The sequence below is a fragment of the Saimiri boliviensis genome, chromosome 14 (assembly GCF_048565385.1).
Source record: "Saimiri boliviensis isolate mSaiBol1 chromosome 14, mSaiBol1.pri, whole genome shotgun sequence".
NCBI lineage: Eukaryota > Metazoa > Chordata > Mammalia > Primates > Cebidae > Saimiri > Saimiri boliviensis.
In genome coordinates, this window is record NC_133462.1 from 39,365,397 (window position 1) to 39,388,486 (window position 23,090).

Below are 23,090 nucleotides of genomic sequence, written 5' to 3' on the forward strand. Positions count from 1 at the left end.
AAATAAAAAAACAAAAACAAAAAACCGAAACCACTTCGAGTCACCAACATAAATATTTTAATGCAATATTTAAAAATTATTAACAGGAATCTTCCAAAGCCCCACTCCGAACAAAAGAGCAAAATGGTAGAGAAAAGATTTATGTCGCTGCGTCGGGCCTGTGGGGCGCCTTCGGGGGGGTCTGAGGCTGGAGGAGACTCGGGGCGGTGTAGATCGCGCGGATCTGGGGCGGCCCCTCGGTCCAGGAGCGCCCAGGGCCTCCAGCGAGGGGCCCGGCTCGGGGAGGCGGGGAGGCGGGGCGGGGCCGGGCGCCACCTCCCTCCCCTGTCCCCCGCTTTCCCTCCCTTTCCCGGGCCTCTCCCGGGCGCACAGTCCCTTCCCAGGCCAGATCCGCGCCACCTTTTCCCGCGGCCCGCAAGGGGCCCAGCTGACGGGTCGCGTTGTTTACGGGCCCGAGCAGCTCTCATTCCCGCCGCCCGCCACCAGCCACTCGCCCGCCCAGGTGCTCCCCCACCGCCCGGCAGCGCGTCCTTCGGTCCGCGCGTCCCTCTGTCCCGAAGCCCGCCGATCGCGACCAAGAGTGCGCGGGGCCGAAAGCCAGGCGACAGTCCGGGGCGCAGCGCAGAGCTCCGGGCCTCGAGATCGTGGGACGGGGCCCGGGCCGCAGCGGCCGGGGGGTCGGGGCCGCCACCGCGGGACCTCCCCGCTCCGTCTTTGTAGCGGGCGAGGCCGCGCGCGCGTCCTCCCCGGGGCTGCCTCTAGGACCCCCGATCCCGGGCAGGGAGGCTGCGGCCCGCGGATCGCCCGGGTGAAAGAGAAGGACGCGCGGCCCCCAGCGCCTCTCGGGCGGCCGCCTCGCGGCATGACCCCCGCGGGTCCGAACCGAGCCTTCTGATCCGAGGAGACCCTGCGCTCCCCGCAGCTATGGGCGCCGGGGGCCGCCGGGGGGCGGCGGCCGCGCCGCTGCTGGTGGCTGTGGCCGCGCTGTTCTTGGGCGCCGCTGGCCAAATGTACCCCGGAGAGGGTGAGTCTGGGGGCGCAGGAGTGGGCAGGGAGCAAGGCGATGGGGAGAGGACCCCCCCACCCGAGACAAAAGAGAGCCCTCTTCCCCCACCCTCCCGCTGGTGGACTGAGACCCCTTCCCGAGGGCGGGGGGCGGGGGTCGGTGGCCCGGGCGGTCGCTCCTGTTCCGCTTGGGGGGCGGTAAGCCGCTGACCTTGGCCTTTGCCCGTCCGGACTCGCGCCTCCTCGCCCCGCGTGCCAGACCTGAGCCCGAGGAACCTTGCCCCAATGCCCGCCCCGCCGCAGGCGCCTCTCTCGAGCGCCCCTGCTACCAGAGCCCCGGCCTCTCCGAGGCCAAGTCTCTCTGGAGACAACATAGGCGTCCTCTCTGGGTCGCGGCTGCAAAGTGGGGTCACTAGGTCTGGGCAGCTCCGGACAGCCCATCTCTGGAGCGCATACGGCGTAGATAAAGCCAAGCGCCCTGAGTGCCTCATCGGTGGGAGACGCTGCCCGGGGTCAGGGATTGTAGAACCCCCCACCCCCACCAGCTCCACCCCGATATCTTGGATCTAGGCCGGTGGCCACCCCCGGACTCTAGGTCCATGGTTTCCCTTTTGGGTTCTGTTTCCAGATGTCTCGAGGCAAATTCTAAAGCCTTAGAAACAGCAGCAATTGTGGCAGAAGTAGTGGCGTGGTTTTTTTTTTTTTTTTTTGCCGTATTTATTGTAATTGGTGTCACCACAGGCCACACGCTGGTCTATCTTATCTCTCTGGACTGTCACAGTGGCCCCAGGAGGCGGTTACAGTTATGCACCCATTTCACAGAGGAGTGAATTGAGGCTCAGGTAAAACGCGTAACTCCCTTGCCCTAAAGTCAGTGCCAGAGCCAGGACTTGAATCTCTCTGTTCCCTGTTCTGCCCAGGAATCGGGACTAATGTCCTTCAGCTGCTGTTTCCTTAACGCCTCCTCTCCCCTCAGCTCTGCCCTTCATGAAAGAGCCTTTCATTCCCCCTGACCCCCACGGGCTCCTCTCCCACGTGTGGGCAGCATCTTCCTAGAAGACGCCTTTGGGGTTATAGAATGAAGATGGAGTAATCATTTAAGAGAAAATAGCCTGGGTTTCCCACTGCAGGGTCTGAGACCCTGCTGAAAAAATATCTGTTGGGTTGCTGTTGCAGATTTCTCCATAAAAGGAAATTAGTGGTGATGAGGAAGGGGTCAGAGAGGGACGGAACTGAAGCTCCTTAATATATAGACGGAGAATGGGGTAGATGTAAAATCAGAGGTGCTGGAGTGGACCAACCAGGTTGGCTGAGTTGACTCTATCAATTACATAATGCCTAAAAGCCCCCCCACCACCACCCCAGCACCTGGTAGACAGCAGGTGCTCAATGAAGGGTGGCAGTTAGTTTGGGTTCTTGTTAAGAAAATCCAAGAAGAGTGGTTTAGAACTATGCCAGGCCAGGCATGGTGGCTCACACCTGTAATCCCAGCACTTTGGGAGACCGAGGCAGGCAGATCACGAGGTCAGGAGATCAAGACCATCCTGGCCAACATGGTGAAATCCCATCTCTACTAAAAATGCAAAAATTATCTGGGCATGGTGATGCGCACCTGTAATCGCAGCTACTCTGGAGGCTGAGGCAGGAGAATCAGCCTGGGAGTTGAAGGTTACAGTGAGCCAAGATCTCGCCACTACACTCCTGCCTGGGCAACAGAGTCTCTGTCTCAAAAAAAAAAAAAAAAACTATGCCAAGTTCTGTGTGTGCCTGTGTGTGGTTCCTTGCTCTTCTGTTCCTTGTGGCTTTGGTAATTAATTGTGGATCTGTGCCTGTGCTTTCAGGATCAGTAAATGGATTTACCATTTGTTAGCACATTTATGGCTTCCATATGGGCGGGGGCTTACGGTTTGTTGTTGTTGTCATTGTTCACTTCTGCATTTCTAGAGCCCAGAACAGTGCCTGGCACATAGTAGGTGTTCGGCAAATATTTGTTCGGCAGTGGAGCACAGGTGGTGGAATCCCTGGGTGTACTGGGCTCCTTTATCATCTTCAGGAGTTCCTCATTCTCTGCATAATACCTTTCTAAGAATTATAAGAGCAAGGCCTTAGCAGGTGCTGTTCTGTGTGCTTTGCATATATAATCTCAGTTAATCCTCGCCACAAAACCCCACGAGGTGCAGTTTAATCATCTCTTTTCACAAGTGAGAAAACTCCACTTGGGGCCAGCAGGCAGCAGGGCTGGGATTAGAATCTAGCTAGTGTGGCTGCAGAGCAGTGGTGTTTTTTTTTTTTTTTTTTTTTTTTTTTTTTTTTTTTTTTTTTTTAACAGATCCTTGTTTTTTTTAACAGGTATGAGCCTCCATACTTCCCATGCTTGGGGTAATGGTGAACAAAATCCTATCAAATAAATGGGCTGTGATGCCTCTTGAAGGCTTGGAGAGGGGCAAATAACTTTTCAGATCATTAATCTCTAATGTCAACCAATATGGCTTTTTTTTTTTTTTTTTTTTTTTTCTGAAGGGAGTCTTACTCTGTCACCCAGGCTGGAGGGCAGTGGCATGATGTCGCCTCATTGCAACCTCCACCTCCCATGTTTAAGAGATTCTCCTGCCTCATCCTCTGGAGTACAGGCACGCACCACCACATCTGGCTAATTTTTTGTACTTTTAGTAGAGATGGGGTTTCACCATGTTAGCCAGGATGGTCTTGATCTCCTGACCTTGTGCTCTGCCCACCTCAGCCTCCAAAAGTACTGGGATTATAGGCATGAGCCACCATGCCCAGCATTTTTTTTTTTTTTTTTTTTTTTTTGAGACAGGGTCTCACTGTCACCCTGGTTGGAGTGCAGTGACAAGATCTTTGCTCACTGCAACTTCCAATTTTCAGATTCAAGTGAGTCTCCTGCCTCAGGTCCTGAGTAGCTGGGATTACAGAGTGTATCACCACCTCTGGTGAATTTTTGTATTTTTAGTAGAGATGAGGTTTTGCCACGTTGGCTAGGCTGGTCTCAAACTTCTGATCTCAAGTGATCTGCCTGCCTTGGCCTTCCAAGGTACTGGGATTACAGGCTTGAGCCACCAATCCCAGCCCCAACATGGCATTTTGATTGGGATGAAGGGTGGAGCAAAACCAGTGTGATTTTTGTCTCTATTGGTCTAGCTATCTATCTGTTTTACTGCATTTATTTTTTGAGATGGGGTCTTGCTCTGTTGCTTAGGCTGCAGTGCAGCCGTAGTCGGGCAGTGACGGCTCACTGCAGCCTCCACCTCCGGTGCTCAAGCCATCCTCCCACCTCAGCTTCCCTGGTAGCTGGGACCGCAGTTGCATGCCACCACGCCCAGCTGATTTTTTTTTTTAATTTGTAGAGATGAAGTCTTGCTATTTTGTCCAGGCTGGTCTCAAACTCCTGGCCTCAAATAATACGCCTGCCTCGGCCTCCCAAAGTGCTGGGATCACAGACATGAATCAGGTGCCTGGCCTCTACAGTTATTTTTACCCTTTGCTTCTTTCCTGGAGACCTCTATCTTGCCCTTCCAGACTCATGCATAGAGGCCACAGGGTGTGGCTGAGTCCCCTGGGGTCCCCACCTCACCCCACTCCGTCCTTGATTTCCATTCTTCTGCGGTTCAAGCAGGGCTCTCAACCTGGGCACTGCTGACAGTGCAGGTTGGATTATTCTTGGTGGTGGGGGCCGTCCTATATGTAGAGTGCTGAGCCGCAACCCTGGTGTCAGCCACTTGGTCCTGGTAGGACCACCCCCCCCCCAAGTCATGACCACCACAAATGTCTCTAGACACTGCCAAGCACTGCACTGGAGGAGTTAACCTTTCCCTGTCTGAGACATTTACCCATCTGGGCTCTTGCTCTGTCTCCTCTCTTTGTTCAAGAATCTTTGGCTGGGCGCAATGGCTCACACCTGTAATCCCAGCGCTTTGATTGGCCAAGGTGGGCAGATCCCCTGAGGTCAGGAGTTGGAGACTAGCCTGGCCAACATGGTGAAAACCTGTCTCTACTGAAAATACAAAAATTAGGTGGGCTTGGTGGCAGGCACCTGTAATCCCATCTACTCGGGAGGCTGAGGCAGGAGAATCTCTTGAACTCAGGAGGAGGAGGTTGCAGTGAGCCGAGATCAAGCCACTACACTCCAGCCTGGGTGACAGGGTGAGACGTGAGACTCCATCTCAAAAAAAAAAAAAAAAAAAAAAAAAAGTATCTACCCACATGCTTTTTCAACCTCTAAACACCCAGTACCCCCCGAGCCCCTTACCCACCACTGACCTCCAGCCTCCAGCCTGTCCAGCTTCCCTGTCAGCCCTCCCCGCCCTTGCCATCCCACTCTTTCCCCACTGTTCAGCCCTGGTGTCTGGCTTGCGTCTCCGCCACTTCACCAATGGCTCTCAGAGGTAATCTCTCGTCTCCCAGTTTCGTCTCCTGCGGCCTCACCTCACTTGACCCCTCTGGGTTTGCCAAGCCCTCCTCCTGGAAGGCTCTCTCCTGTCACGGTCTCACCTGCACCTGGGTTCTTCCGTTCTGCTGTTCTCCTTCCACCTGGGCTAAGATTTTGGCTCTCTCTTCCCAGAGGGTCAGTGTTTACTCTTCTCTCAGCTCAGTTTTTTTTTTTTTTTCTTAAATTTTTATTTCTTTTTAGAGACAGGATCTTACTCTGTCACCCAGGCTGGAGTGCAAAGGTTCGGCCCTAGCTTTCTGCATCCTCGAACTCATGGCCTCAAGCAATCCTCCCACCTAGGTTTCCCAAATAGCTGGAATCACTGGCAGGTGCCACTACACCCAGCTAATTAAATTTTTTTTTTTTTTTTTGCTCAGGCTGGTCTTGAATTCCTGGACTCAAGTGATCCTCCCACCTCAGCCTCCCAAGTATCTGGGGTCACAGGCAGCCACCGCCACGACCAGCAAATTTAATTTTTTTTTTTTTTTTTGGTAGAGACAGAGTCTTGCTATGTTGCCAAGGCTGAATTGAACTCCTGGCCTCAAGCGATCCTCCCGCCTCAGCCTCCTGAGTAACTGGGATCACGGGCAGGCACCACCATGACCAGCTAGTTAAAAATAATTTTTTTTTTTTGGTAGAAATAGAGTCTTGCTATGTTGCCCAGGCTGGTCTTTAATTTCTGGCCTCAAGCAACCTGCTTGCCTCAGCCTCTTGAGTACCTGGGACCACAGGCAATCACCACCATGCCTGGCTAATTAAAAAAAAAAAAAAATGTCTCTAGAGACAGGGTCTTGCTATACTGCATAGGCTGGTCTTGAACTCCTAGACTCAAGCAGTCTTCCCTCCTAGGTCTCCCAAGGGCTGGGGTTACAGGCATGAGGAGCCATTCCAACCAGCTAAGAAATTTACTATGGTGTCCAGCTTCTTCATTTGGACAGGGGTCAGCACACTCTGGCCCTCAGGCCAAATCCTGCGGTTTTTGTAAATGCTGTTTTACAGTCATGCAGTCACACTCATTTATCTGCTTATCATCTGTGCTGCACAAAAACGCCCCAACACGGCAGGTTGAGTCGTTAATTCCACAGGAATTCCACAGCCAAAATATTTACACTTTGGCCCTTTATAGAGAATGTTTACTGACCTCTGATTTGGGACAGGCGCCTTGAGGTTTCATTCATGATAGCATGCCTGATAGCTTGCATAGTCACTTGTACCACTTGAATGAAGTCAGTGAAATGAAACGCTGTGTCTTTCTCTTTACACCGCAAGACATGTTAAAGAAATGTGTATCATTTGCTGCACTGAATATACAGGTTCCAAGGATGAGAAAGATCGCAGTGATGTTTCCTACTTAGCTATGTGTATGATCTTACAATTTATTTAAACAGCTATATTGACATTGAATGAGGATTTCATGCTTTCAGCCCAGCCTCTAGAACCCAAAAGGAAGTGAGTGGTGTATGTCATGAGATGGTTTTTTTTTTTTCCCCTCCTGCCTCCCTTGTGTTAATTTCTATTAAGAATACTTCTGAGCCAGGTGTGGTGGCAATCCCAGCACTTTGGAAGGCCGAGGCGGGTGGATCACAACGTCAGGAGTTCAAGACCAGCCTGGCCAACATGGTGAAACCCTGTTTCTACTAAAAATACAAAAATTAGGTGGGTGTGGTGGCGTGTGTCTGTAATCCCAGCTACTTGGGAGGCTGAGGTAGGAGAATCGCTTGAACCCAGGAAGTGGAGATTGCAGTGAGCCAAGATCATGCCACTGCACTCCAGCCTGGGCAATAAAGTGAGATTTTGTCTCAAAAAAACGAACAAACCAAAAAACCAAACAACAACAAACCCAGTCCTTTTAGTGGCTATTTGGTGCCACGTTTTTAGCATTTTTATGCTTTCAGTTGGTGTGGGACTGTCTCAAATGCCCCCCAGAGTGCTGAAGCACTGTTACCTGCTGTTCCTTAGCTTAGGAAGGCCATGACCACCCTTGTGGAGAAAAAGCAGTGTGTCCAGCACGGTGGCTCACACCTGCAATTCCAGCACTTTGGGAGGCCAAGACAGGTGGATCACTTGAGGCCAGAGTTCAAGACCAGCCTGGGCAACATGGTGAAACCCCATCTCTACCAAAACTACAAATAATATTACTAAATTACTACTTACTAAATCTACTAAAAATAGCCAGGAGTGATGGCACATGCCTGTAATTCCAGCTACTTGGGAGACTGAGGCACAAGAATTGCTTGAGTCCATGAAGGTTATAGTGAGCTGAGACAGTGCCACTGCACTCAAACCTGGGCAACAGAGTGAGACCCTGTCTCCAAAAAAAACCCCAAAAAACAACACACACACACACACACACACACACACACACACACACACACACAGAGGCATGTGTTAAGATAAACTTTTTCAGGCATGGGTTCTACTGCTGTTGGCCATGAGTTCAGTGTTAATCAATCAACAATATAGATTCAGTAAAGTGTCTTTCAACAGAAACACACGTAAAAGAAGGGTAGGTATCGATTCATGGATAAATGTGTTGTAGTCAGAAGCTCTCAGGTACTTACCCTTGCTTTTTTCTAGGAGCAATGGCTCAGTGTTCACTATTTCAACATTCAAGGTAACTTCACAGGGCCAAACTATCACCAATAACAAGAATTGGCTGCAAATGTTTTAAAATTGCAGCAGATTCTGTGGCTCATGCCTGTAATGCCAGCACTTTGGGAGGCCAAGGCAGGTGGCTCACCTGAGGTCATGAGTTCAAGACCAGCCTGGCCAACATGGTCAAACCCCATCTCTACTAAAAATACAAAAATTAGCTGGATGCAGTGGCTCATGCCTGCAGTCCCAGCTACTTGTGAGGCTGAGGTGGGAGAGTCATGGAAACCCAGGAGATAGAGGCTGCAGTGAGCTGAGATTGCACTACTGCATTCCAGCCAGGGCAACAGAGCAATACACCGTCTTAAAAATATTGTGAGTTTGTCGTTTTTTGTTTAGAATCCTTTGAATGCAAATGCGCTTTTTCCTGTATTTTCATCTGCATGGAAACTGCTGGGTTGATTATGTTTTGGAAAGTTCATGAGATATCAAAAAACCCCTGGCTGGTGTTTCAGTGAGGGGATTCCTGCCCTCTGCCAACCCTGGTGACAAGGAGAGGCAGCAGGGGCTCTCAGGATTTTATCTCATTTATCCATTTATATTTTTTTGAGGAAGGCTCTTTTTCTCTTGCTCAGGCGAGAGTGCAGTGGCAGGATCACTGTGGCCTTGACTTCCTGGGCTCAAGTGGGCCTCCCACCTCAGCCTCCTGAGTAGCTGGGACGATAGGCGTGTGCCACCATGACTGGCTAATTTTTGTATTCTAGTAGAGATGAGGTTTCATCATGTTGCCCAAGTGGGTCTCAAACTTCTGAACTCAAGCCATCCGCCTGCCTCGAACTCTCGAAGCACTGGGATTACTGGTGTGAGGCACCTTGCCCAGCTGGCTTACAGGATTTTAGAAACATATTTTGTTTCCAGCAGAGTAAGATTTGCTATTCTGCGCTGCCATATACAGACTGGCTCTGCGTTCCTGCTGGAGTTCAAAGCAGACTTGTGAGAATGAATGTTTAATTTCAAATCTGGCATTTGCTTCCAGTTCCTTAAAAGTAGGGTATCTCATCGGGTTTGGGTTTATATGAAAGCTCCCATCTTATGTTCAGGAAGGACAGGATGTTATCATAAGATTCTTGTTTCTTTTGCCTTTGTGGCAATGTGGAAAACATAGGTACTTTCCTTTTTTTTTTTTTTTTTTTTTTTTTTTTTTTAGAAAGAGTCTCGCTTTGTCTCCCACGCCGTAATGCAGCGATGCAGTCTCATCTCACTGCAACTTCCACCTCCTGGGTTCAAGCGATTCTCCTGTCTCAGCCTCCTGAGTAGCTGAGATTACAGGCTGCTGCCACCACGCCTGGCTAATTTTTGTATTTTTAGTAGAGATGGGGTTTCACCATGTTGGTCAGGCTAATCTCGAACTTCTGACCTCAGGTGATCCACCCGCCTCGGCCTCCCAAAGTGCTGGGATTACAGACATGAGCCACCTCGTCTGGCCAACATAGGTACTTTCTAAAAATTACTCTCGTTATCAATGCAGGCAAAAATAGACAGGAAGGAACTCAAGAGAGCAGGGATGCAACTTCTTTTTTATTGATTGATTTTAAAGTCTCATTTATTATTATTATTAGAGACAGGGTCTTGCTCTGTCGTACAGGCTGGAATGCAGTGGTGCACTTACGGCTTATTGCAGCTTCGAACTCCTGGCCTCAAATGATTCTCCAGCTTCATCCTCCCAAGGAGCTGGGACTGCAGGCATGCATGCACCATCGCACTTGGCTAGCTTTTTTATTTTTACTTTTTGAAGACACAAGGTCTAGCCATGTTGCCCAGACTGGTCTCAAACTCAAGACCTCAAGTGATCGTCCCGCCTCAGCCTCCCAAAGTACCAGGATTACAGATGTGAGCCACTGTGCCTGGTGGGATACAACTGTTTTCTGACTGCCGTGTGTGTGTGTGTGTGTGTGTGTGTGTGTGTGTGTGTGTGTGTATTGTTGCCATTCTACTCTCAAGAATGTATCCTTTTGTTTCCTTCCAGAAGATCAGAAAAGGGAGGGTCCCATATGCTCCCTCCTAATTGGACTCAGTTACATGGTCTCTATACCACCTGTTACAAAGTGTCTTTCTGGTCTAGCAAGACTTTCTCTTGTTTTTCGGTCTATCTTCTGCAGGCCTGTCTGCCCGGTCTGTGTAAATTTCAGGACTCCTGAAATAGCCTGGAAGCCCCCTTCCAATCCTGTGGTTTGATGTTGTTACCATTACAAAACTATGTAATAGACTCACCAGGCACTCCAGAGCTTATAGAAGGCCTGCCATCAGCCCGGCTGCAGCACACAGGTGCCCTTCCTAGTAGTCCCTGGCCTTTCATACTGTGCCCCCAGGAGCCCTTCTTCCTTCCTTCCTTTCCTCCCTCCCTTCCTTCTCTCCCTCCCTTCCTTCCCTCCTCCCTTCCTCTATCCCTCCCTCCTTTCTCTGCTTCCTTCCTTCCCTCCCTCCCTCCCTTTCTTCCCTCCCTCCCTCCTTTCTCTCCTTCTTTTCTTCCTTCCTCTCTTTCCTTTCTTCCTTCCTTCCTCCCTCCCTCCATTCCTCCCTCCTTTCTCTCCTTCCTTCCTTCCCTTCCTCCCTCCATCCTTCCTTCTTTCCTTCCTTCCTTCCCTCCCTTCCTCTGTCCCTCCCTCCCTCCTTCCTCCCTCCCTCCCTCTCTTCCTCCCTCCCTCTTTTCTCTCCTTCCTTCCTTTCTTCTTCCCTTCCTCCCTTTGTTTTGTTTTTTTTGAGATGGAGTCTTACTCTGTTGCCCTGACTGGAGCACAGTGACACGATTTCCACTCATGGCAACCTCTGCCTCCCAGGTTCAAGTGATTATCCTGCCTCGACCTCCCGAGTAGCTGGGACTATAAGTGCATACCACCACAGCTAGCTAAGTTTTTATATTTTTGGTAGAGATCGGTCTCTAACTTTGGCCAGGTTGGTCTCAAACTCCTGACCTCAAGTGATCCACCTGCTTTGGCCTCCCAAAATGCTGGGATTACAGGCGTGAGCCATTGTACCTGGCCTTTTGCTTTTGTTTTTGAGACAGGGTCTTGCACTACTGCCCAGGTGGGAGTGTAGTGGCATGATCTCTGCTCACTGCAACCTCTGCCTCCTGGGTTCAAGAGATTCTCTTAGCCTCTCAGGTAGCTGGGATTACAGGTGTGCACCTCCACGCCTGGTTAATTTTTGTATTTTTAGTGGAAATGGGGCTTCACCATATTGGCCAGGCTGATCTCAAACTCCTGGACCTCAAAGTGCTGGGATTACAGGCACACACCACCATGCTGTGCTAGTTTTTGTATTTTTAGTAGAGATGGGGCTTCACCATTTTGGTCAGGTTGGTCTCAAACTCCTGGCTCAGGCAATCCACCTGCCTCAGGCTCCCAAAGTGCTGGGATGACAGGGCCGAGCCACTGTGCCCAGCGGATATTTCTACTTTTCTACTTTGTCTTTTTGCTGCTGCCAGCCAGATCCTTTCCCCTGCTCTTGACCTTGGCTTCCTTGATCCCCATGAGCTCCTGGAGGCTGCAGTTCCTTGGAGTTTCCTGTTCTTGATGCCTCTGCGTTTTTCCACATACTTTTGGCCACTCGACACCTGCTTCTTCCTCACAGAACCAGGTCAGAGGCCTGCTGCCCCTCTCTGACTTCATCACCCACCTGGGCTCCTGCTGTGGTATGGACTCGGCTTACCTGCCTGGGGTTGCATTGCCTTTGGTCTGCTCACCAGGGCGTGTTCTACTGAATAGTGGACTGTATGAACAGGAGTGTGGAAGAAGGACTTGGCACACATGCTTGTTCGAAGCAGCACACAGGGTCTTACCTAGATGGGGCAGGTCCTGGAGGGGGTGGCGTTGGGCGGCTTCAGTTATGAGCAGAATGTTTGCTAGGAAAAGGACCATGATATAATGAGCTGCATATCCTTGTCCCCCAATTCAAATGTTGAAAGCCTAACCCCAGTGTCACTATGTTTAGAGATAGAGTCCTCAGGAGGTGATTAAGGTTAAATAAAGTCATAAGGCAGGGACCTTGATATGATAGGATTGGTGGCCTTATTAGAAGAGAAGAGGCTGGGTGTGGTGGCTCATGCCTGTAATCCCAGCGCTTTGAGAGGCCAGGGGAGGTAGATCACTTGAGGTCAGGAGTTTGAGACCAGCCTGACCAACATGGTGAAGCCCTGTCACTACTAAAAATAGAAAAATTAGCCCAGCGTGGTGGCATGTGCCTGTAGTCCCAGCACTTGGGGAGGCTGAGGTGGGTGGATCACCTGAGGTCAGAGTTCGAGACCAGCTTGGCCAACATGGTGAAACCCCATCTCTACTAAAAATACAAAAAATTAGCCAGGCCTGTAGTCTCAGCCACTTGGGAGGTGGAGGCAGGAGAATCGCTTGAAACTGGGAAGTGGAGGTTGCAGCAAGCCGAGATCGCGCCACTGCATTCCAACCGGAGGAACAGAGCGAGACTCAGTCTCAATTAAAGGGGAAAAAAAATTAGCTACCACTAGCATCCTCTTCCTCATCGCCGTTCTCTACCTGTGGATAGAGTGGCCATTAACCGGGTACCCCTTGTGAAGCACTTGAAGCACCCTTCACCTCCCACTCAGAGACACTAAAAGCCAGGAGAAGTGCTTGCATCTATTTCTGCGCCATTTCTGATATCCTCTGGGTATGTACTGTCCGGTGGTAAATTGCTCGATTGTATTTCCCTAATAGGGACACATACGGCTTTAATGAATTAAGAGTTTGATTCACAGGAGATTTAAAAAGAACAATTCTTTATTGTCCCCTCCAATTAGAGTTGTTTAATCTTTACTCAAAACAACTTTACTGAGCTGGAATTCACAGGACATACAATTCATCCATTTTAAGTGTGCAATTAGGTGGTTTTCAGGACATTTACAGGAGTCGTGCAACTATAACCACAGTCAGTTTTAGAACATTTACATCACCCTCAGAGAAACCCTGCACCTTTCAGCTACCCCTTCCCATCCTCCCTGTCTCCCCAGCTCTGGACAACCACGAATCTATTTTTTGTCACCATGGATTTGCCTCTTCTGGATTTTTTTTTTCTTTTTTCTTTTTATTTATTTATTTTTTAATTTAAGATGAGGTTTCACCATGATGGCCAGGTTGGTCTTGAACTCCTGACCTCAGGTGATCCACCTACCTCAGCCTCCCAAAGTGCTGGGATTACAGGTGTGAGCCACTGCGCTCGGCCCACTTCTGGATTTTTTTTGTATGAATGGAGTTGCACAGCATGTCGCCTTCTCTGTCTGGCTTCTTTGACGGTGAAGATTCATACCTGGAATCCCAGCACTTTGGGAGGCCAAGACTGGAGGATTGCTTGAGAGTAAGCTGGGCAACATAGCGAGACCACTATCTCTACCAAAAAATTTTAAATTGGTTGGGCATAGTGGTGCGTGTCTGTGGTTCCTGGAGGCATAATTTTTTGTTTGTTTGTTTGTTTGTTTTGAGATGGAATTTCACTTTGTCACACAGGCTGGAGTGCAGTGGCGCCATCTCAGCTCACTGCAACCTCGGCCTCCTGGGTTCAAGTTATTCTCAGTTCAAGTGATTCTCGTGGCTTAGCCTCCCAAGTAGCTGGGATTACAGGCACATGCCACCACGTCCAGCTAATTTTTGTATTTTTAGTAGAGACAGGGTTTCACTATGTTGGCCAGGCTGGTCTCAAACTACTGAGCTCAGGTGATCCATCCACCTTGGCCTCCTAGACTGCTGGGATTATAGGTGAGAACCACTGTGGCCGGCCTTGTATTTATTTTATTTTGCTTTATTTTATGTTTTTGAGACAGAGTCTCTCTCTCTTGCCTGGCTGGAGTGCAGTGGCACGATCTTGGTTCACTGCAACCTCCAACTCCCTGGTTCATGCAATTCTCCTGCCTCATGTGCCACCATGCCAGCTTTTTTTTTTTTTTTTTTTTTGTATTTTTAGTAGAGACAGGGTTTCACCATGTTAGCCAGGATGGTCTCAGACTTCTGAACTCAGGTGGTCTGCCCTGCCCGCCTTGGCCTCCTAAAGTGCTGGGATTACAAGCATGAGTCACCAAGCTCAGCCTGTATTTACTTTTGAGACAAGATCTTGCTCTGTTACCCAGGCTGGAGCTCAGCAGTGGAGATCGATGCAGTCACGACCTCCTAGGCTCAAACAATCCTCCTGCCTCAGCCTCCCATATAGCTGGGACCAGAGACACGCACCAGCATGCCCCGCTAATGTTTTAATTTTTGTAGAGATGAAGTCTCACTGGATTGCCCAGGTTGGTCTCAAATGCCTGGGCTCAAGCACTCCTTCCATCTCTACCTCTCAAAGTGCCAGGATGACAGGTGTGACCCACTGTACTCAGCCTCAGCTATTGTGACTAATGCTGCTATAGACATTTGTGCACACATCTTTGTGTGGACATATTGTGTCATTTCTCTTAGTGGTTACCTAGCAGTGGAATTGCTGGGCCCTATGGCAACTCTTGGTTTAGTTTTTGAGGAACTACCGGAGTGTTTTCCACAGTGGCTGCACTGTTTTACACCTTCATCAGGAATGCAAAAGGACACTAATTTCTCTACATTTTTTTTATTATTATTCCTTGAGATGGAATCTTCCTCTGTCACCCTGGCTGGAGTGCAGTGATCTTAGCTCACTGCAACCTCTGCCTCCCAGGTTCAAGTGATTCTCCTGCCTCAGACTCCCAAGTATCTGGGACTACAGGCACCTGCCACCACACCCAGCTAGTTGTTTTTGTATTTTTAGTAGAGACGGGGTTTCTCCATGTTGGCCAGGCTGGTCTGGAACTCCTGACTTCAGGTGATCTGCTGCCTTAGCCTCCCAAAGTGCTGGGATTACAGGCATGAGCCACGGTGGCTGGCCCCTTTCTCTATATTATTTGCACTTGTAATTGTCAGTCTTTTTGGTTTTAGCCATCCTAGTGGGAATAAAGTGGTATCTCATTGTGATTTGAATTTGTATTTCCCTGATGTCCAATAGCCAGTTAAGCTTTGCTGTTGTTTTTTTTAATTGACACGAGGTCTCACTGTGTTGCCCAGGCTGGAGTGCAATGGTGTGATCACAGCTCAATGTAACCTTGTATTCCCGGACCCAAGCGATACTCCTATCTCAGCCTCCCAAGTAGCTGACACGACAGGCACATGCCACCATGCCGGGATATCAATTGATTGATTGATTGATTGATTGATAGAGATGGGGTCTTGCTATGTTGCCCAGGCTGGCTTTGAACTCCTGGCTTCAATTGATCCTCCCAATGTGGTCTCCCAAACTGCTGGGATTACAGGGGGGAGCCACTGTGCTTAGCCCTAGATAACATTTGAATGCATATTCGTGTCTGATTTTGGTTCTGCCGTAGCCTGGGGAGGATGGTGGACAAGTGTCCTTTGTACCTGCAGTGTGTGTGTGTGTGTGTGTGTGTGTGTGTGTGTGTGTGTGTGTTTTCTTGACTTAGCCTAATTCACTTGCTGAGGGGAATGCGATCCAGGCTCATTGCTACTCTGCTTTTCCCGTTTGTTTGCTTTCGCTGTTTTTGTTTGTCCCCCCCCCCCCTTTTTTAATTTGTCCTTCTTGTATAATTTTTTATTAATAACAAGCATTTTTACAGTCTGAAGTCTTCAAGTAAGGAAAGGTATATGAAGATGAATAGAAAATAAATCTAATGTTTATAATCATCCAATAACACTTAACAAATTAAGGTTTAGCTGGTAATAGGTCTAATTTAGAACTGCCCTGTTACAGTTAAATAATAACTGGATACAAATGCGTTGTTTCCACTTTTCTTATTGTTATTAGTTGATAGTCCTTTGTGAGAAATATGGTCGATGGTTTTTTTTTAATTGTATATTTACTTGTGTGATTCTTTTTTTTTTTTTTGTGAAACTATGAAAGAAGAGAGAAAGAAAGAGAGGAAGAGAGGAAGGGAGAAAGGGAGAAAGGGAGGGAAGGAAAATAAAGTAGCAATAGCTTTTAAAGGCAATTTGTTTTGTTTTTTTTTTTTTGTTTGTTTGTTTTTTGAAAGAGAAAGGGAAAGGGGGATAGAGAACAGGAATCTTGCTCTATTGCCCAGGATGGAATACCATCTAAAAATAGGTATTAAAAACCTCTTTTATGCTGATAATTGTGCTTAACAGCGGAGACAGGAAGGAATAAGGGAAGAAAATAACAAACAGCCAACCAATATTTCATTTAAGTCTGTGAAATGCTATGCAAATGCTCAAGAGTGATTTACTTCCAATTATGTGGTCACTTTCAAAATAGGTGTAATAGGATACTGAGAAAAATATATGTTCTGTGGACCTGGGGTGAAGAATTCTATAAATATTCACCGAGTTTACTTGTTTCAGGTCTGAGTTCAAGTCATAGATGTCCCTGTTAATTTTCTATCTCGTTGATCCGTCGAATATTAACAATGTGGTATCCAAGTCTCCCGCTATTATTGTGTGGGAGTCCAAGTCTCTTTATAAGTCATTAAGAACTTGTCTTATGTATCTGGGTGTTCCTATGTTGGGTGCATATATATTTATGATCATTGACTCCTGTTGTTGCATTGATCCTTTTACCGTTATGTAATGTCTTTCTTTGTTTCTTTTAGTCTTTGTTACTATTAAAGTCCATTTTGTCAGAGGCAAACCAACTTCTGTTTTCTTTTCTTTTTTTTTTTTTTTCTTTTGCTCTCCAATTGATTGGTAAGTCTTCCACCAACCCTTTGTTTTTAGTCTTTGTGTGTCATTTGCTTATGAGATGAATCTGGATACAGCAAACAGATGGGTTTTGACTTTTTTTCAATTTGCCTGTCTGTGTCTTTGATTGGGGCATTTAATCCATTTAAATCTAGGATTAATATTGATATTTGTGAGTTTAATATTGTCATTTAATGCTAGCTGGCTGTTTTGCCCATTAGTTGATGTAGATTCTTCATTATGGAGATACTCTTTACCTTTTGGTAAGTTTTTGGGATGACATACTGGTCGTTCCTTTTTGCTTTACAAGAAGCTCTTGTAAAGCAGGCCTGGTGGTGATGAAATCTCGGACTGCTTGCTTGTTCACAAAAGATTTTATTTTTCCTTCATTTATGAAGCTTAATTTGGCTGGATATGAGATTCTGGGTGGAAAATTCTTTTCTTTGAGGATATTAATATTGACCCCCACTCTCTTCTAGTTTGTAGGGTTTCAGCTGAGAGATCTGCTGTGAGTCTAATAGGCTTCCCTTTATGGGTAACCTGACTTTTCTAGCTGCTCTTAGAATTTTCTCCTTTATTTCAGCGCTGGTGAATCTAACAATTACGTGTCTTGGGGTTGCTCTACTTGAGGAATATCTTTGTGGTGTTCTCTGTATTACCTGGAGTTGAGTATTGTCCTGCCTTACAAGGTTAGGAAAGTTTTCCTGAATAATATCCTGAAGAATATTTTCCAGCTTGGATTCATTCTCTTCATGACATTCAGGTACACCTATCAAACGTAAATTAGGTCTTTTCACATAGTCTCATATTTCTTGGAGACTTTGCTCATTCCTTTTTACTCTTTCTTCTCTAATCTCGTCTTCTCGTTTCATTTCATTAAGTTGGTCTTTGACCTCTGATACCTTTTCTTCTGCTTGATCAATTCGACTGTTAAAACCTGTGCATGCTTCACGGAGTTCTCGTGTTGTATTCTTCAGTTCCATTAGTTCACTTATATTCCTCTCTAGATTGTCTATTCTCGTTAGGATTTCGTCAAACCCTTTCTCAGGGTTCTAAGTTTCTTTACATTGGGCTAGAACGTGTTCTTTTAACTCACAGAAGTTTCTTATTATCCACCTTCTGAAGCCTAAATCTGTTAATGGAACGCACTCGTTCTCCATCACGCCTTGTTCCCTTGTTGATGAGGAACTGTGATCCCCTGTAGAGGGAGAGGCATTCTGGTTTTGGGTATTCTCCGCCTTTTTACGCTGGTTTCTTCCCATCATTATGAGTTCATCCACCTGTCGTCTTTGTAATTACCAACTTTCAAATTAGGTCTCTGAGTGGACGTCCAGCTTGTTGATTCCCAGCACCGGAATCAGCAACCCACTGCGCAGGCCAAAACAGTGGTGTTAAGATTCTTGGTGCTCTTCTGCCCGGGAATCTCTGGTCTCGCTGCCTTCTTGAGTCCCTTTTTCAATCAGCTGAATAGGTGACTCCAAACGTCGACCAAAAGGGGACCCAGTCCCGTTTACTCTGCACTGAGAACCACCACCATGTCGGAACACTGGGAAAACCTCTGCACCAGCCACAAGAGTCGCGCTGGGAACCCGTGGGGCTCTTCCGCTGGGAATCTCCTTGTTCGTGAGCAACAAAAATTTGTCCGAAAGTGTGGCGTCCTCTCGTTCTCTGTGCTTTCACTGGGAGCTGCAATCCTGAGCTGCTAGTAATCAGCCATCTTGGATCTCTCTCGTTTGTTAGTTTTCTCATTTGTGCTGCTTTTGTGGGTCATTTTCAGGGTGGAGTTCTTTTTGTTTCTTGTGTAAGACGACTTACTATTCTTCTTTAGAACAATCTGTTTTTCTCAAAGATATTTGTGAAAGGTTTAGTGTTTTGGAACAAAATAAGCAGGGGTTGTATGCTGAGCGTTATATTCTAGGTGCTGTGTGTGTTGGGGATGTGGTGTGTGTGTGTCTGTAGAGAGAAGCCACCTAAAGAGTTTGATTCTGAAAAATGTTAACTCAAGTGTAAGGGATACAAAGAGAAGGAATACCCAAATAGGTGTGCCAAAGAAAGGAAATCAGGGAAGACTACTTGGAGGAGGAGGCAGCATTTGCACTGGATATCTTGAAGTATGATGGGCTGGATTTAGAAATAAGGAGCTAAGGTACAAAGCACTTTGCCAGCCAAAAGATAGACTAGCCTACAGATGCCCAGAGATCACTGTCGTATGTTCAGGGGAATCAACAATAGCAACAGCAACAGCAAACAACAAAATAGCTGACATAATGTAGCACTAACTATATTTCAGGCACCGTTTGAGTGTTTGCCCTGAATTATTTCACTTTCTCTATATAAGCCACGTTACAGAGAAAGATAGGAGTCTTGGAGTTGTGCAAGAGTGGTGGGCAGGCTTGTTTCGTGGGGTGCAGGGGATGAAGGGGTGGAATCTTGAGGGGAGCACAGGGTGATGTGGAGCCATGGAGGGTGTTGGAGCCTGGGACAGACCGCCTTCAGGAGAGGGAGAAGGCAGGGCATTTGTGCAATGGAGATCAGACTCCCTGGAGAGTGTGAGCACACCACACCCAGGTGAAAGGTAATTAGGTCTTGATTGCAGGCCAGGAGAGCTGTCGGGGAAGGAAAGTCAGCCAGCGAGGTGGGAGGATTGACAAAACAGATACATTCAGCTTTCCTTGCCCTATTTCTGACGCGGGTACCTTTATCCCCAAAAGTCATCTCCTGAAGGTCTTCGGCGTTGACGCACTGGAGACAGTTCCCCTTTCGCCTTCTGCACCTGCCGCGTTACCCAATCCCCTGTAATCCTATTGTCACGATTGCATCATTTCAGAGGTGATGGTTTTAAGGATTTTAACAGGGCTTGCCAAAAGAATTATTTTCTTTGCCTTTTGAAAGTAATTACTTAGGCATGGGGACTTTACAGAGAAAGTCACTCATCCCAGTTGGCTGCAGAGTGTACAGGGCCCAGGATGAAAACACAGGGCCCAGGTTTCATGCCCATGAAGCCGGCTCTGCCCCTGATCCTTCTGAGGCATCCACCAGGCATCCACTCAACTCTCTTGTTTCCCGCTCACTTTCTCTTCTAGTGTGCCCTGGCATGGATATCCGGAACAATCTCAGCAGGCTGCATGAGCTGGAGAATTGCTCTGTCATCGAAGGACACTTACAGATACTCTTGATGTTCAAAACGAGGCCTGAAGATTTCCGAGACCTCAGTTTCCCCAAACTCATCATGATCACTGATTACTTGCTGCTCTTCCGGGTCTATGGGCTCGAGAGCCTGAAAGACCTGTTCCCCAACCTCACCGTCATCCGGGGATCGAGACTGTTCTTCAACTATGCGCTGGTCATCTTCGAGATGGTGCACCTCAAGGAACTCGGCCTCTACAGCCTGATGAACATCACCAGGGGTTCTGTCCGCATTGAGAAGAACAATGAGCTCTGCTACTTGGCCACTATTGACTGGTCCCGTATCCTGGATTCCGTGGAGGACAATTACATTGTGTTGAACAAAGATGACAACGAGGAATGTGGAGACATCTGTCCAGGTACCTCGAAGGGCAAGACCAACTGCCCTGCCACTGTCATCAACGGACAGTTTGTCGAACGGTGTTGGACTCACAGTCATTGTCAGAAAGGTATGCTGGGGATACAGGGTTTTAAGCAGTGTCTCATGGGTGTTCTAGAAACCTTAAAAGATTTATTAAATATTTTAAGCTTAAAAAGTTAAATAGCCATTAGGTAGGGGGCAGGGGACAGCGAGTGGTGGCATTCACTGGCCCAGGGAGTGGCAGACATTTTCTGGAAAGACTCAGATAGTAGATACTTTAGATTTTGCAGGCCATGTGGTCTCTGTTGCAAGGACTCAATTATGCATTGTAGCAGGCAAGCAGCCACAGGCATGCATAAACGTATGAGTATGGCTGTGTTTCAATAAAACTTTATTTACAAAAACAAGTTGTGGGCCAGATTTTGCCCAAGGACAGCAGTTCGCCACCTCCTGTGCCAGACAGTGTATGTTTTTGTTGCTTGGGAGAGAAAAAGGAGTGTGAAACAATAGATTTGGTTTTTTTAAAATGTAGTTTAGTTCTCATCTGATTATAGAAGTGATATTGCTCATAACAGACATTTGGAAAAAGAAATGTGTAAAGGAACAGAAAAGGAAAACATTCATCTTATTCCACAATGCATGCCACTGAGAGTTTATCGGGGGTTGTTCTTTCTCGTGGTCTTCAAGAATCTGTTGTGTCTAGTAAAGGTTTCCTTAACCATTTCTGTTATTGGGGATAAAGATGATTTTCAGACGGAGTGTGGTGGCTCACGCCTGTTATCCCTGCATTTTGGGAGGCTAAGGCAGGTGGTTCACCTGAGGTCAGGAGTTCGAGACCAGCTTGACCGACATGGATAAACCTTGTCTCTACTAAAAATACAAAATTAGCTGGGCATGGTGGTATGTGCTTGTAGTTCCAGCTGCCTGGGAGGCTGAGGCAGGAGAATCACTTGAACCCAGCAGGCGGAGATTTCGGTGAGCCGAGATCGCACCACTGCACTCCAGCCTGGGCGACAAAAGCGAAACTCCGTCTCAAAAAAAAAGAAAAAGGCGATTTCTAGTTTTCACAGAGAGACTGATGAACATTTTGGAGTGGAAGCTTTATCTAGCAGTTGTTTCTTTAGGCTTGCTTTCCAGAAGTGAAATTTCTGGGTCAGAGGCTCTTGGTGCAGATTGCCAAATGGTGATCCGGAAATGTTTTACCAATGGCCTCTCCTCCTAGCTTTGGATGAGAGGGAGCACCTTGGCCAGACTTTGAGTGTTATTTGAAAAATCTTTCATAATTGACTGTGGGAGGGAGGAGCTGACATGTTGTCATTGTTTCTATTTGCATTTCTTTGATTGCTATCGGGGTTAAACCTTTTAAAACACATTTATTTATCATTTGGGTTTTCTCTTCCTGTTCAAATCCTTTGTGCGTTTATCTTTTAGTACCTCAGCAGCTTCTGTAAAATTAATCTGTATGTGGTTGCATCAGTGACTGCTGCTAACCCTTTGCCAATTGAATTTCATTGTTGTTGCTCTGTGGTTAAAATAGCCTGGGATGTATTTTGCTGGAGAAGCTTAAAATGTTTATGGAGCTCCGAGCTGGATTTCTGTGTGCCACTTCTGTGCTTTACACTTAGAAAGTCTTTTTCTACCCATGAAAGAATTTTTTCTCTACATTTTGTATTTTAATTATTTTTTCTTTTTGAGACAGAGTTTTACTCTTGTCATTCAGGCTGGAGTGCAATGGCTCGATCCCGGCTCCCTGTAACCTCCACCTCCTGGGTTCAAGCAGTTCTCCTGTCTCAACCTCCAAGTAGCTGAGATTACAGGTGTGCACCACCACCACCACACCCAGCTAATTTTTGTATTTTAGTAGAGACGAGGTTTCACCATGTTGGTCAGGCTGGTCTTGAACTTGTGACCTCAGATGGTCCACCTGCCTTGGCTCTGAAAGGGCTGGGATTACAGGTGTGAGCTACCACACTCGGCCAACAGCCAGCTAAGTTTCGTATATGTTGTAGAGACAGGATTTGGCCATGTTGGCCAGGCTGGTCTTGAACTTCTGAGCTCAAGTAATCCTCCCACCTTGGCTTCCCAAAGTGCTGCGATTTCATGCATTGGCCACCGTGTCTGGTTGTGCCTGATGTTTCCAGTGAAATTAAACATCTTTTTACTATTAAGAACCAGGCTTCTTGTGTCTGGGAGGTTGAGGCTGCACTGAGCCCTGTTTGTGCCACTGGGCTCCAGCCTGGGTGACAAAGTGAGACTCTGTCTCAAAAACAAAAGAAAATAGAAACAAAACTGAACACAAAACAAAACAAAACAAAAAAAGGGCTTGTTTTTCCAGAGCTGGGGGTTTTGTCACCCAGGGAAGGTTCGACTAACACTTCCTGGGGTCCTGGTTCCTGGCATCTGGTATATATCTCAGCCATCATTAGTAGCAGTATCCCGAGGGGGCCTGCTATGTCCTGATAATAATGTCAAGAAATGATTGTTTTATTTTATTTGTTTATTTATTTATTTATGAGACCGAGTCTCACTCTGTCACCAGGCTGGAGTGCAATGGTGCCATCTCGGCTCCCTGCAACCTCCGCCTCCCAGGTTCAAGCGATTCTCCTGCCTTAGCCTTCCCAGTAGCTGGGATTACAAGCATTCACCATCATATCCAGCTAATATTTGTATTTTTAGTAGAGATGGGTTTTCACCATGTTGGCCAGGCTGGTCTCAAACTCCTGACCTCAAGTGATCCAACCACCTCAGCCTCTGGAAGTGCTGAGATTACAGGTGTGAGCCACCGTGC

The 23,090-nt window shown here is 47.5% G+C and overlaps 1 protein-coding gene across 5 annotated transcripts in view; it reads left to right on the forward strand.

Moving 5' to 3' along the window:
* The first annotated feature begins 382 nt into the window (after positions 1-382).
* INSR (insulin receptor) overlaps positions 383-23,090 on the forward strand; it is a 159,574-nt gene continuing 136,866 nt past the window's right edge. For 4 of the 5 annotated variants that reach the window (XM_003938873.4, XM_010349535.3, XM_003938872.4 and 1 more), the window contains exons 1-2: positions 384-1,024; positions 19,839-20,390. In XM_003938873.4, coding sequence (XP_003938922.1) covers positions 925-1,024; positions 19,839-20,390 — 652 coding nt within the window. In that variant the 5' untranslated portion in view covers positions 384-924. Of the gene's footprint in view, positions 1,025-19,838; positions 20,391-23,090 lie in introns of all 5 variants that reach the window. The other variant, XM_074384730.1, reaches the window with a different exon arrangement.